The sequence below is a fragment of the Pithys albifrons genome, chromosome 2 (genome assembly GCF_047495875.1).
Source record: "Pithys albifrons albifrons isolate INPA30051 chromosome 2, PitAlb_v1, whole genome shotgun sequence".
Classification (NCBI taxonomy): domain Eukaryota; kingdom Metazoa; phylum Chordata; class Aves; order Passeriformes; family Thamnophilidae; genus Pithys; species Pithys albifrons.
This window is the reverse complement of record NC_092459.1, coordinates 101,985,269-101,999,800: the sequence shown is the minus strand read 5'-3', so window position 1 is coordinate 101,999,800 and position 14,532 is coordinate 101,985,269. Positions and strand designations below refer to the sequence as shown.

General features: G+C 38.1%; 1 protein-coding gene across 1 annotated transcript in view; it reads right to left on the bottom strand.

The window, feature by feature from the left end:
• Positions 1-2,652: 2,652 nt before the first annotated feature.
• The window catches only part of MSH2 (mutS homolog 2), a 47,803-nt gene continuing 35,923 nt past the window's right edge, over positions 2,653-14,532 (bottom strand). Inside the window, exons 11-16 of the mRNA XM_071580181.1 lie at positions 13,207-13,304; positions 11,883-12,128; positions 10,224-10,428; positions 9,607-9,854; positions 5,514-5,686; positions 2,653-3,058 (exon numbers count right to left, since the gene is read on the bottom strand). Coding sequence (XP_071436282.1) covers positions 2,888-3,058; positions 5,514-5,686; positions 9,607-9,854; positions 10,224-10,428; positions 11,883-12,128; positions 13,207-13,304 — 1,141 coding nt within the window. The 3' untranslated portion in view covers positions 2,653-2,887. The remainder of the gene's footprint in view (positions 3,059-5,513; positions 5,687-9,606; positions 9,855-10,223; positions 10,429-11,882; positions 12,129-13,206; positions 13,305-14,532) is intronic.

Genomic DNA, 14,532 nt, shown 5'->3' with positions numbered 1-14,532 from the left:
AACAAAAATAGCCATTCGCCTGCTCACATGAAATCACACTACCTGTAACCCAGTTTGCAGGCAGCACTGACATATGGAGACTTAACCCTGCCTGATCTTCTCTTGCCTATATCCGGCAGCAGCAGTACACTCAGAGGGAGGGGGAAGTGTAGTGTAGAAGAGAAAATAGTTCAAAGGATTAGTTTTAAAATCCCATTAACTTTTACCCTTCTTTGTTGTGAGTATTGAAGGGCATGAGAAAAACTGTATCCTTTTTGCTGCAGCTGCATGACTCCCTTCCGGAAGCACAGAGAAGGTGCTACCCTGAGGTGGTCCAGCCAGGGTACCCCATCACTCCCAAGTAACACATAAGTACTGATTTCACTCTCAGATGGGGAAATCTGGTTATGAAGGAACAGCTCTATCAGCCTCCAACTGCAATACGAAAATAAAAGCAGCCTTTCCTCAGCATACTGAACATGCCGAACTGATGAACCATATCCAGAGTGGAAAGAGTGAACACAAAGAATATTAACAAGAGGGACTGGATGAAATTGGAATCAGGGTCAAAGCACAGAAGTGGTCCCTCTTGCAGGTGGCAGCTCAGTGAGGATTGCTGTAGACACTGAAGGTTCACACAGGGTCAAGGGGAAAACAGAGAAGTTCCTGGAAAAGATAACCACTGATGTTTTTATGCCTGTTCCCACAGATAGGGACAGGACAATGAGCAAGGGGCATCTTTGATGAGACCACAGGGATCTCAGCATATGCAGGAAGAGGCTGTAAGAACCAGTCATTCCAGTCCTGCAGAACAGCTGCTCATTTCTAGCAACAGTTAAAGCAGTTTGATCCGACCCAAGTTGTGGTGTGTCATTGCAGTATTTGATCCTCTAAATTGATTCTCTTTGTCTATTTTATGTATGATGCTGTATTTTTGGATAGCTTGTGCTTAACCAATCAAATTTGCAAAACCAGCTATATTTTTCATTACTTTATGTAACAGATTTTTCTATTCACACACTTTTCCAGACCATGCATCAACTGTGCTGTTTGTAAATGCAAGTCTATTTTTGTCTTTTTAAGTAGAATGCATTTTAATGTAAAGACCAAAAGGGTGTTATGCAGTACTCAAACCTCTCAAACAAGCCTTTAGTTCTTCTGTTAAGAAGTAGATCTAGTATGTCCCAGTTCTAATCCAACTACAAACAAATATTATCCAACAGTAAGTTGAACATCACACCCCTCTTACAACTAGTGTTAGAATATTTAAACGCAGACCACAGCAGCACATTAATCCAACACAGCTTTAACAGCAGCACTGCTGTCCCCAGCACATACCCACTGATGCAAACTGAACACAGCAAGTGTGCCCAGCATCTTCAGCATGATTTTATTCTTATCATCTCATGCGATAAACACCTTTTCCCATTAGTCTTTCAACACTGACAGTTTTAAATATAGGTAGTGTTCTTGAGCTACAATTTAAAATGCTAAATTTCAAGGAGAAAATAAACTTGTACCAGCATGCTTTCAAACTGTCTCAATCAGAGAAGGACATTAGATAAAAATCAATGCATTCTTACCTTACAGACAGACCTAACAAATCATGACCAACTCAGAAGTTCCAGTTAAGCTGTTACTTCACTCCAGCCTCTGCTTACATTATGAAACCATCAAAATATGGAAGAGTTATCACCACTCAGGCAGGAAGAGCAGGCCCATAGTATATTCAAGTCAAGGATTAACCTCCACAGAGCAAACAAAAAAAATCCTATCTATCCAACTCCCTCCTCAACTCCATGCAGGGACACATGCAAAGAATTTCTAGAAACCCATAGAAACATTTAGTTGGAAAAGACCTCTACAATCATCAAGTCCAACCACTAACCCAGCAACTGCCAAGCCCAGCACTAAACCATGTCCCTAAGTCTATATGTCTTTTAAATACCTCCAGGGATGGTGACTCAACCACTTCCCTGAGCAGTCTGTTACAACGCTTGACAACCCTTTCTGTGAAGAGATTTTTCCTAATATGCAATCTAGACCTCCTTTGGTGCAACTTGAGGTTGTTTCTTTTTGTCCTGTTGCTTATTAGCTGAGAGAAGAGAGAGACCCTCACCTTACTACCCTTCATTCAGGCAGCTGTACAGGGCAGTAAGGTTCCCCCACAAGCCTTCTCTCCAGGCTGAACACCTCCAGCTCCCTCAGCTGCTCCTCATAGGACTTGTGCTCCAGATTCTCCACCAGCTCTGTTGCTCTCCTCTGGACTCACTCCAGCACCTCACTGTCTTTCTGTGCTCAGAACTGGACACAGCACTTGAGGTGCAGCCTCACTGGTGTTGAGAACAGGGGGACCATCACTGCCCTGGTCCTGCTGGCCACACTACTGCTGACACGGGCCAGGATGCCATTGGCCTTCTTGGCCACTGGGGCAGACTTAGATTAGATGTGTGTTTTTTTCTAATGGAGCACTAGCATAGCATAACTAAATCTTCAAAGAATTAATTAATAGGATTGCATCATAGAAAAATGGCTCATGGTATAGGACAAAGATTCTGTGTATGCACTGTTGCTTTTCAAGGCTGGGGTAGCTGTATGCCACCTCAACTGTTACTTCCGAGCACACTTCTGGAAAAATATTATGCATTCTGTTTGTGCCGCCAATAATTCTCTCAAATAAGAAAAACCATTTTATTGAAAACTTCTAGAAGAACACAATAGTCACAACAAAGCAGGAATCTGGCACATAATGTGCTCAGAATTTTTTACAAAATAATTACAATTCCAGAAAAAAAAGCTTACATAAATCATTACAAGCATCATAAAGTATAAAAGCTACAAGACAAGAAAATTATAGTTCTTTCAATGCAAAATATGCCTCAAGAGCTGTTTCCTGTTCTCACACCTATCATGATGTAACTTTTGTTCGAGAAATGATTTCATTCACAAAACTGTTGTTCTTTGCCAGCACATCATTTCTCAGCTGTTTCAGCTTGATTTTGATGTCTTCTTCTGACATATCTGTCAGGGGCAATGTTTTCACTTGACAAAGAAAATCCTGAATTATCTTTTCACCTTCCTGAAATTGAGGGAAGAGAAGAAAAAGAGAACAGAAACTATATTTAGATTGCAAGCAGGAATTTTCCAAATTCCCAAAAGATACAAAGTATTGTTCATCAGCAGAACCTTGGTGCAGGTAAAAAACATGGTTATTTTTGCACTAGCTATCAAGTTCTCAATATCAGAACAATCCAGTTATACTGGAATCAGGAGTTCTTTCCCTTTTCAATCCATAAGTAAAAAGCAGCAGTTGATCAGAAGAAGTACAATATTTAACACTGAGATGTCCTATATATGTTCCACATTTAATTCCAGTGTGCAGCCACACAAGGTGAGGATTGCCAGCAACAACAGCATAAGAATGGTCATATTACCCAAACTAGTTACTTTTAGGAAGGACTGCAAATCAAAAGCAATGTTTCAACATGCAAAAGGAAAGAACAAATTGTAACCAAGCAACTGGAGAGTGGCCGTCACCAAGGAGAACAGATGATAATTAAGCTTTATGCATATGCTTTTACACAAACAGGCAAAGTGGAACTTCTAAACAATCTGACTTGAATAGCAAGAACAAACATTTCAATGAACAGTATTCAGAATCCCTGTATTGGAAACAATTTGCCCACAATACAGAATTGTGTCTAGTCCCCTGTATTTTAAAATTCTGCTAAATGGTTTTCTTCATTTTCCCTTATTAGTTAAGGCTAACACAGTATATTTTCAGTGCACAAGTCTCTGAAGCACTTGGAAATCTAATGGCACACTTTTACTTCTGAACATGATGTCAACAAAGGCAGACAAATTGCCTGGCTGAGACATCTAAAGCTGTGTCATTCTATTGCCTAGAGAGTTTATGAAATATTATGTATTGCTGAAATATCCAAGAGTAAAACACGATGCTGTATTTGTCACAAGTGTTTGCCATGGCAATTTAATTTACATCAACTTACGACCATGCAGCCAGGTCCAACTAATCTGAAAATTTCTTCACCATGATGCCTAGCACACTGACAAAGGACAGGTAATAGTGGAGAAACTGAGGCAGTTGGAGGAAAAAAATCTCCTGGCAGTAAAAGTACCATAAAACAGAGATTGTTCATCTACAACATCAGATCCACTTACTGAGCCTGGAACAAATGCAGGTGACCTCTGAAACTGAAAATAAAGTGACACATAACAGTGTCTGTCTACAGCAGAGGCTTTTTAAATGTATAAAGTGCTTTGGATATGGACTAACATTCCAAGGCTTCCACACACTGGAGTATTACCAAGATTGCCAGGAAGAGATAAACGAGGTACAATGCTGTGAAGTTTCAGATCACCTGCTGGGGCACAGAACTAAGATCTGTAAGCAGATTTATATGCACACACCAAGGAGGACCTACTACTGGTGAAACCAAATGCAAGCCATAAGGCACCATGTGGATTTCCTAGGAGACTGTCACAGATGTCACTGAAAGGTTTCTTAAACCAGCAACAAGATGAAGACACAGGATATTCTGAAAAACCTTCCTGCAAGCCTTTGTTTTCTTTTACACTATCTGCTAATGAAGCTTCTTTAAAAAGAAGGCAAAGGGAGAAGAGCAAAACCAGTTCACTCAAATGGCTTTACACATCTATATTATACAATGTAGACATGACCAGAGCTATGATGAGATGTGGGTTTCCTCAATCTGTGCTCAAAGACTGTGCAAAGCCATGAACATTTTACTTCCCAGTTGAGTAGAGAAAACCAAGCTAAAATTCCCTTGTGTGAAATGGGAAGAACTTTATGACATCTGTAATCAGACATTCCAGGTGGCAACTGCCACATTCTTCGATGTGATTAGCTTGTGAGATGTGTTAGTACTGTTGGGACATGGCAAGGCACAAAGGAGAAAGCTGTGCACTCAGCTTTTCTCCCATGTGAGCAGATTTGAACACATTTAGAAATTTAAGAAATTGGCACTAATGAGCCCTCAAATAATGGGGAGCAAAACCAGGTGCAATCCAACTGCAGAACCAAAAATAATCTACACAGTGATAACAAAAGCTGTATCTAAAGTCCCAAGAAACTTTGCATACAAACTAAAGAGTCAACAAAAGTGATGAACGCATAATTCTGGCTTGGTTCAGAGCGTAAATAAAACTCCACAGGTCAGGCAGAGACATGGTTCTTTGTACGACTCCAGTCATACACCAATCATAGAAAGTGCTGATCATTATTCTTTAATAAAAAAATTAGTTTCAATTTCATTACAATGTCTTTAGATAAAATTCCTACTTATGTTAACTTGAAATGAATCAAAATCAAAAGCCACTGATCCTGAACATCTCTTCAACTCCTAATGAACTTCACGGCTAAGACATTTTGTTATGGAAAAATGTATTAAAAGTAATTATCCTCAAGCTTTGGGGGAATCTGAATCCTTAAACTGTTTTGCTTGAGCTATTCCAGCAAAACAAATTTTAAAAAAACATTTCTCATAGCAAACCTCTCTTTCTCTGTAGAGTTTCTTGGCTGGTGGTTCTCCTTCAGATTCCTGGGACTTGCCAACATTTTGAAACTCCTCCAGCTCCAGTGCTTTCTCTCTTGCACTTTCTATCACATGTTTTGGGAAAGCTGCCAACTCTGCTACATGTATTCCAAAACTCTGGTCACAAACACCTGGATGCAGAGAAAAAAACCCAACAGTTAAGAACTCTCAAAAGATACAATGAGATTATATGAACAAGCTTGTAATAGTTCTCTTTTCTAAAGAATTAAGTGTGTGACATCATTTGGTTTTCCCCAACACTTTCTGATTCACCTCAAGGACTAAACCTGGAAACACAGACTAAAGAATATGTTCTTATTCAATTAAGCTCTCTTAGAGCAGTAATTGCAGAGCTCCAAAGTGCTTCAGGAAAAAATGGAAAATTCTTCAAGCAGAAAGAATTTCCTTCTAGTACTTGAATGAAATTGAATAATGATTTTTATTAAAGCACTTCAGCACAGTCCACAGTATATAGTAACTTTAATATATATCTCTCACATTTGTTCTATACTTTTATATAGATGTGTATGTATGTATGAATATGAAAAATGTTTCATTCTCAATCATGCCTCTCCTCCTTTGCATATGTACCACATAAATCCTCAGTCTCTACAAGTTGTATTTAATTACATCAAAACCTTTCAATTTTAGATTCACATTTATTTCAATTAATACACTGTTTATAACATTGAGTTGAGAAAGAAAAGTTCTCATAATTGCTCCAAGTATGTAAACACACACAGTTACATAAAACAATTTTCACTTCAATATTAAAAGCCTCTGATAAAATCTGTCAACTCTATTTCTTTATATTACCCTAATTCCATTTGGCCACCCACAAATATTACCACATCCTTTTAATTCTGGTCTCCAGCAAGGAGTTATGAATAAATGAATTACACATGCAAAACAACAGTTAACTAATCATCTATTAAATACTGGGTATCTGAAGAATAGGTAAAGAAAAAATTCAGCATTGAGATTTTTTTGTTTTATTAACCTTGTCATCTCTTCAATTTCTTAAAGGAAATTAACATGTTTAAGCAGAAACTAGTCTTCTGGATTTTATATTAAAAACACACACCACCCCAGACACAAAGCTACCTCAGTTCTCTGCTCCGAGAATCCTGAGCAGAGACCTGGAGAACAACACTTTCTATGTCTCCTCTTCCAGTGATCTTATCACACTCTTGAAGTATGAAGACAGGGTTGAACATAAAAGTTCCTTGCCATGCATTTCAGATTTAGTTATGCATTTCAAATGACATGAAACCTGTTAATTGTTTCAAAACACAGCTGTATCCAAGTTGCCTACACTCATGTCCCTGTCAGAGCAATTTAACACTTCCAAAAGGGAAAGAGCACAACATTAAATGCAAAAAATTTTGAGAGAGATAGCCAATTTGAGACTAAGTGTTTTAAGATGGAGATTTCATAATGTTGTATCTCCTCTGACAGAGGTTTAAGTAGATAGATACAAACTATTGTACCTCTATGCTGAGCAGCACTTCCAAAAACTGGATGGAATGAAAAGTCATTGCATGGACAGAGAAAAGATGTGTATGACTAAAAGTGGCAAAACCAATTGAAGAAAACTATGAGACTGGGCTTCTAGAATAATCAGGACCAGAATGGTTGAGTTAATACAAATTTAAAAACAAAAACAGTCCACTGAAGAAAGAGAATTGACCCAACCACCTGTGGAATGTTAGGGGGTTTTATCACAAACCTTGCTATTTCCAAAGGATTTAGAAGGTAGAAGGTTTTGATATAGTGTATTTTAATTCCCTCCCCAACCAATGTGCTCAAAATAAGGCATTTAAATAAAGAAGGTTTGTTTCAAGATACTGTACATCTCATTGCATCAAAATCACTCGGTTTCAGTGTACACTTGCAACACTTTATGACTATGTTTTTCTGCAGTTCTAATCATCTTTTAAGCACTAACTGGGGCAAGGCATTCAGAGGGCTCTGAGCCTTCACTTGGTGGAAGGAGCTCAACATATGCTGGAGAAGATGGAAACAGCAAACTAAGAATCATGGTCACTGCCTCTCCGCTAAGAAGGCTGAGAATCAGGGCCACAGCACTTTGGACTAATACTCAAAAGCCTGGAAAAGTGCATGAACTGAGCCCATTTCTAAGGAATAAGGATCCCAAAAGACAAGGATACAGAATTAAAAGAAGCAAGGCTATGGCAGCCAGAGCTAACCTATCCAGCTGTAAGCAGACTCTCAGTAAAGCCAGAGGAGAATAGTAGTTTTTGGTCCTGCTGTGATTACCCTTGTTCAGAGCAGTCTCCTAATTTTACAGAAAAGTACCCAAAACATAAGTGTAAAATTATAGCCAGAGGGGAATACAAAATTAGAAATAGCCATATATGTAATCAAAGAGCAAGAAATTAAGTAATTTCATGGATTTAAAACCAGAAGAAATGAGTAAAAAATAGTCAATTAGTAACGTCATAGGAGTAAAACTTGCACAGTACCACTCCAGGGAGGCTCAGATTGGGATATAAAAACACATTTACCAATTATCTAAGGATATTTAATGGCACAGTGATAGCCTGTGAAGATTATAAAAAATATCTTTAAAAGCATCTCAGTAAAATTTTATAGCTGGGCAGCATACTAATTTCATTTCAGAACAACATATGCCAGAAGGAATGAACTGAAGTGTCCTAAATTGGATAAAGAAATGAGGAAATAGTGGAGAGAGTTCCAAAATAACACATACTGAATATGCACTGTTCATGAAGAGCAGAGTTATTAGGATTAACTAGGCAAGCAAAAGCAAGGTTTTGATATGTCAGCATAATAAAACAGCTTTTAAAATGAGGAATGAAGTTCAACAATTGTACCTGTAAGATTAAATCCTAAACAAAAAAGGTGTTAAGTAAACACCAGTCTCCAGGATTTGAGATGAGTCATGATCTAGCTCCTCAGCCTTAACAAGGATGGATGATACTGAGTAATTGTTTTAGTAAAGATAACAGCCTAACTTCTCAAATAATTATTCCTTTTTAGAGACATAACCACTCCACAAGGTAAGCTGTTGATCAAATCCAGCCTAGCCAGAGTGTTCTACAGTAACCATGTTCTACCTGTCTGAGGATCATTTAACTCATTCCTTCATTGTGGAACTCAGAAGAGGAAAATTAAGAGCTATTTTTAAGAGATAATACAGAGTAACAGTACTCTGCTCAAATTTTAAATCAAAATCTCAGTCCAGAGGTTGCCAGCCTGACTGAAATGCTCTAATGAGAAAATCAAAACCACTGTAGGGTTGACAACTAAATTAGAATGGGCACATCTTGCAAGCCAGAGTTACATGGTTCTCCTTTATTTAGCATAAAACACAGGCTCCTGCTGAAGGGAACAAGAAATAACGATTGGGGATATAGAGAAGCAGGAGGAACTGCTTTTAGTGGTGAACAGATGAAATTTATACCTAATACAAAATTGTTTAATTTAACACTGAAAGGAATAACCGGATCCACTAAAGGATTTTAATTAAATACATCTAACCAATTTTACACTACAAAACAGGCTGCTTGTTTCACTATGATGCCATTTGCTAAAAATAAACCATATGATTTTTCCTGCATCAAACTACTGCATAAATTGGGCAACATAAGACTAAATCTTATTACAATGAAATTGACATTATTAAAAACTCTCAGCACATAAACATTGCACTCATTTCTTTTAAAAGTACAGTTTAAGGAACATAAGTCTTCTCCAACAGCATGTTAAAATGGCTGGTTTAACTGTTCTCTCTGGTCCTTGAAAAAGGAGAAGGGAGTGACTCAAAAGCATCAATGTCAGTGGCAAAAATAACCTAGAAGTCTTGACAAATAATCATTAATGTCATCACCAACTGTGTTCACACACGGTCAGAGCTCCTGCCATACACACTCTCTATGGACAGAGAGGAACGTCCCTATTACAAACCCTAAGCCTGGAGTACGACATGACTTTATTTCCCTCACATCCCCATTAACACTTCCCTCTCTCAGGGCAAAATGCATTTTACCCATATCCACACTCTTACCTTCCTTGACACGATAAAGCATAGTCAGTGTGTCATCACTGGTCAGAGCAGTAACATGTAGGTTATTTACTGTTGGCACTTGGTCAGCAAGAGCTGTCAGTTCATGAAAATGTGTAGCAAACATAGTGAAAGCACATATTTTGCTAGCAATGTATTCTGAGATAGCCCATGCTAAGCCAAAGCCATCATAGGTAGAAGTTCCTCTTCCCAGCTCATCAATAATTATCAGGGAGTTTTCAGATGCTGTCCTAAAAACACAAGACCATTTTATTATGTTTATGAACAGCAGAAACTCAGGATATTGGAGTATCACAAGTTATGCTGTTGAGGCATAGCACAGAAGAAGCAAAAAACGTTTCCTTTTTATGTAACAACATAAAATAAAGTGGAAACACAGTGTCACACAGATTAGTTCCTTTGTCCCCTTTAGACTTTGGCCTCCTGGTAGCAGCTCAGTATTGACAACTAAATGAACAGAAGGCAACTTCAAGAACATATGAACCAGCTAAAAAGGCCTTGGAGATTCTACACAAAAGAAAATTTTAAATGCATCTTTCTCAGAGCACCTCCTCCCCCATCATGTCCAACTAACATAACCAAATAAACACAGGACTTGCCTGAGGATTGAAGCAGTTTCCAACATTTCAGCCATGAAAGTAGACACGCCTTTCAGCTGACTGTCTCCTGCTCCCACCCGAGCCAGGATACAATCCACAATGGTTATTTCTGCAGAGTCACATGGTACAAAACACCCAATTTGGGCCATAAGAACGATCACCCCTGTCTGTCGGATGTAAGTTGATTTTCCCCCCATGTTAGGGCCTAAAGAAGAAATTTTGCAAAAGTTAATTTTAAAAACATCACCTTTTTACAATTCAACAGTTCTTTTAAAGGAGAACAGGCTCTAAATTAAAACGAAGAGTGTTTAAACTTCTCACTCTCTTGCCAGGAGAAAGTAACAAACTTGTCTAACAGGTGCAACAAGTGGCTCCAGTACTAACAAGGCTTGCTAGTTTGTCTTACTGAACGCTGCTTTTTCAAAAAGAAAGGTGATCTGAGAGCGTTAGGGGTCTTCATAAGTTTCAGGACTTTTCAGAAGTATAAAGAGTCATCTAAAACATGTCTTCATACCTAAAACTAATAAGCTCTAAATTAAAAGTCATCATTACTGCTTAACAATGATAATCATTTGTTTTCACCTCAGACAATAATTAAAATTTCTCTGGGAAAATGAAACAGCTTAGTTACAGACTGGGTACAAGCTAATGGATAATTTAAAATCAGCAAACCCAGATATGAATAAGTTAATTGTAACTGAAGTACAAATGAAATAAAAAGTATTTTCCAGAAAATTGATCATTAAAACCAATTTTATGCTTTTGCTAACTAGAAAAACAAGTGCGTTACTATGCATTTATTCAGATTTTCAGTTTTTCTTTTTGATTATGTTAAAAGTGTTTGTTAATCATTCTCTAATTTCAGATCTTTGCTACTCAGAATGTATGTCGAGGACATATGGATGGAAATTAACATTCAATTACATCTATAAACACTAAAAATGTTTTCCTTTGTAGTAAAATTTTCTCAATTACACCAGAGAAAAGGGTAAAAAATTGTACAGTCGTTGAAACATGTTTTGCATGTAAAATCGACCTTAATACTTAACAAAGAAAACACCAACAAAGAGACTGCTTAACATCTTGCCTATGAAAGATGCCTGTGTGGCTACAGTACAATTAATGGAATTTTCCAAGCTTATGAAGTTGCATTCACTAAGGCAAAGAATGCATCAAGGAAGGACTAATTTATTTTCTACTATCCTAGCAGCCTCTCTTTTCTTCATGCATGACTCTTCCTAAATTAGTGATCACGTTCTTCACAGAGTACACTATAGCTACAATCACAATAAGCCAATCCATTTATACTAGTTTGGATGATGAGAAATACGCCTTTATGTGCAGAAACATGTAGAATGTCCACAATCAAAAGTAACATTACACAAGAATATTGTGGACGCTTTCTTTTTTTTAATAAAATAGCAGCTAAAAAATACCTTCCCTTCTTTTCCACAGCTAAATCATACTCCTCACATAGACAGATGAGTAATTTGCTAGCTGTTTACCCTTTGTTGATTAGAGAAATTGTTTTGACAGAGTTCTATTAGATTCCTGGTTTATTTTGCTTGTTGTTATTTTTTTTAAAAAACGTAATTATTGGAAATACTGGAGACATTTATAAAGTAAATAACAACAGAAAAAGAGAACAGAAATATTTACCAGTAATAATGTGGAACATCTGCTTGCCCTTCTCAAATGTAACATCATTGGGGATGAAGGCCACCTCATCTTGCACTTCAATGCAAGGATGCCTTGCACCTTTCAGCACAATTTTCCCTTGTCCCTTTTCCAGAATGACAGGACGGACATACGGCACTGGTGCTCCATTGGACACATGAGCAAAACTGACAATTGCATCTAACTGAGCTATCACGTCATTCATTGTCTGCATTGGCTCTGCATAACCTGGGAGATACACAAATTTAGTACTGTTAGAAATTCTTTTGCTCTTGCTGAAGAGGTCTCTTAAAGCCTCTATCGAGCCCACAAAATTAGTTCACCTGCATTAACAGTTTTGTTCATGATGGCAGTCACCTTCTATGAGAATCCAAGATGTAATCCTAAAGTTTCCATGCTTGAACAGCAAGGTGACTTCTTCAGACTAAGACAGGGAAGAAGTGAGGCCACACTGACATTTTCCCTCAACGCCAAACAATGAGAAGCAACTTATCTTAGTGCAGGAAGGCAAACGCTTACAATGACAGCTGGAAACCCAGTGTGCTTCCTTCCTCAGTAATACACTGCACTCTGATGCTCATGCAAGGAAAGAGACACAGCACAGACAGTGCAGACACAGCAACCATCTATGTTTATGTGAATGATGATAGGGAAAGATCTGTAAGATACAGTGCCTGTGATACCAGACAACCAGACGAGATGGCCCAGCATCCCCAGTACCCACTCTTAAGTTTTGGTGTTTGCTTTTCTTCAGTGAAAGGGATGAGGTACAGGAGTCTACTGCCCAAATTCTCTAATGTCTCTTCTACTTTTGGTGAAGAGTAAAGAATGCCCTGTAAGGAGGCAATCTTGGAGCAAAATATATGGAAGTCATTTAGAAAAAAAAAGACTCTTTTACTGTACCACATAAGCAACACTAACCTGATCTTATATGGCACACCAACCTTCTTCATAGACTTCAGGCCCTGCTCCCTCAGTTCTCTGTTGTCCTTTACCTCTTCTGTTGTTTGGGTGAAGATCCCCAGAGTCAGGGAGGTAAGTGGAGGATTGATGTGGCTTTTATGGGCTTACTTTTGTCCCTTTCAGGATTAGCATTTGCACAAACCTCATCACTACCTGCCAGGAAAGGGTCTGGCCAGAGAAGACAATGTATTTCAAACTTCCAAAAACTTTTCTAAAGCCACACCTCACTTTTCACACTAATTCTTTGGGGAATGTTATAGTTCCTTTTTATAGAAGGCTCGGTGTAACTGCAAGTACTCTCAGCATTCCACACTGTGATACACATCAACACTGCCATTCTCACCTGAAGCAATGTTAATGATTTCCTTAACAATTGCATCCTGAGCCTCTTCATACTCTTCTCTGTTCCTTATATATTCCTCATTGATGGAGCTCAGTTTGCTGTGAATAAAGCAACAGTATTTAGAAGCTGTGATGTTCTATCTTCACCTGCAATGCCAAACTTCTGGCTTCCTCATCTATGAACCAATACCAGTTGCCCCCATCTGTTACAATAGCAATGTTTAGCATAAGGACCACAAAGCAATTAATCTACAACACATTCACACCAGGATATCTGCAAGATTAATTCCAAGCTGAAGAAGCCCCACAAGGGCTAAACCAGCAATTCTAGGATCAACATGTGATTCTTCAAAATCTTACAGTAGTTGTCGTAGACACTCTTTATGATAAGGACTAGCTCTGAAAGCTGAATTTCTGGACATTTTGCTTTGGGATGTGGCACATTATAGAACTGCCAGAGGAGAACTGCTGCTAAGCAACTGTATAATTAGCCCAGAGTCCCACAGCAGGCTTATCAGAGCTGAAGGCATTGACTTTTTTCATTTAGTAAAAGCCTCAGTGAACTACTGTCACTAAGAACAAGTTTTAGTTTTCAAAATAAGGTAAGCTGAAATCAAGAGAAGAGTTTAAACAAGTCTTTAGCCTTCTCAAGCTCCTCTCCCAGCCAAGGAACAGTCTGCAAGACTGAGTAAGAAACACACTCAAGTAGTGTACCCACACTATAAGCACAAGTCAGCTTTGTCTTTCTACTACCACCTACAGAAGCAACTATAACTCAAGTAATCACAGGGAAGTCTGTTTTATTAGTGATGCATGGGCTGCTTCCCTAAGGGAAAGTAACAGATGACACAGAACAGGTTCTAAGTACCATCTTCTCAGTTACAGAAAAGCCTAACTTCATTATATATTTAGATTCATAACATATTTAGAACAGAAAAAGCTGTTTTAAATTTCAGGGATGTTTTTAAAAAATATCCTCTAAGTAAATGTTAAAACAAAATGCAATTAAGGTTTACACTTTGTTCATTTAAGTGAACTGGTGCGAAATACACCAACATATTGGTTGGTATGAACCAATATGTTTGCTCTCCTTTTCAAAGCAAAGGATTTATTACTATGAAAGTGAGTGATTAACAGAAAACAGTCACAATTAGTAATAGCCCTGTCCTGAGAACACACTTGTCCTGTAGGCAGTGCTCCTCATGCTTGTTTGTCAGTCAAGATCTCTCTCTCAGTAAACTCACTTCTCTGCTGCTGATTCCAGCAGGACCAATTTTACATAGGGTAGTAGAAGAAGGGCTTGTCTGAAACAGACTGTATGATATAT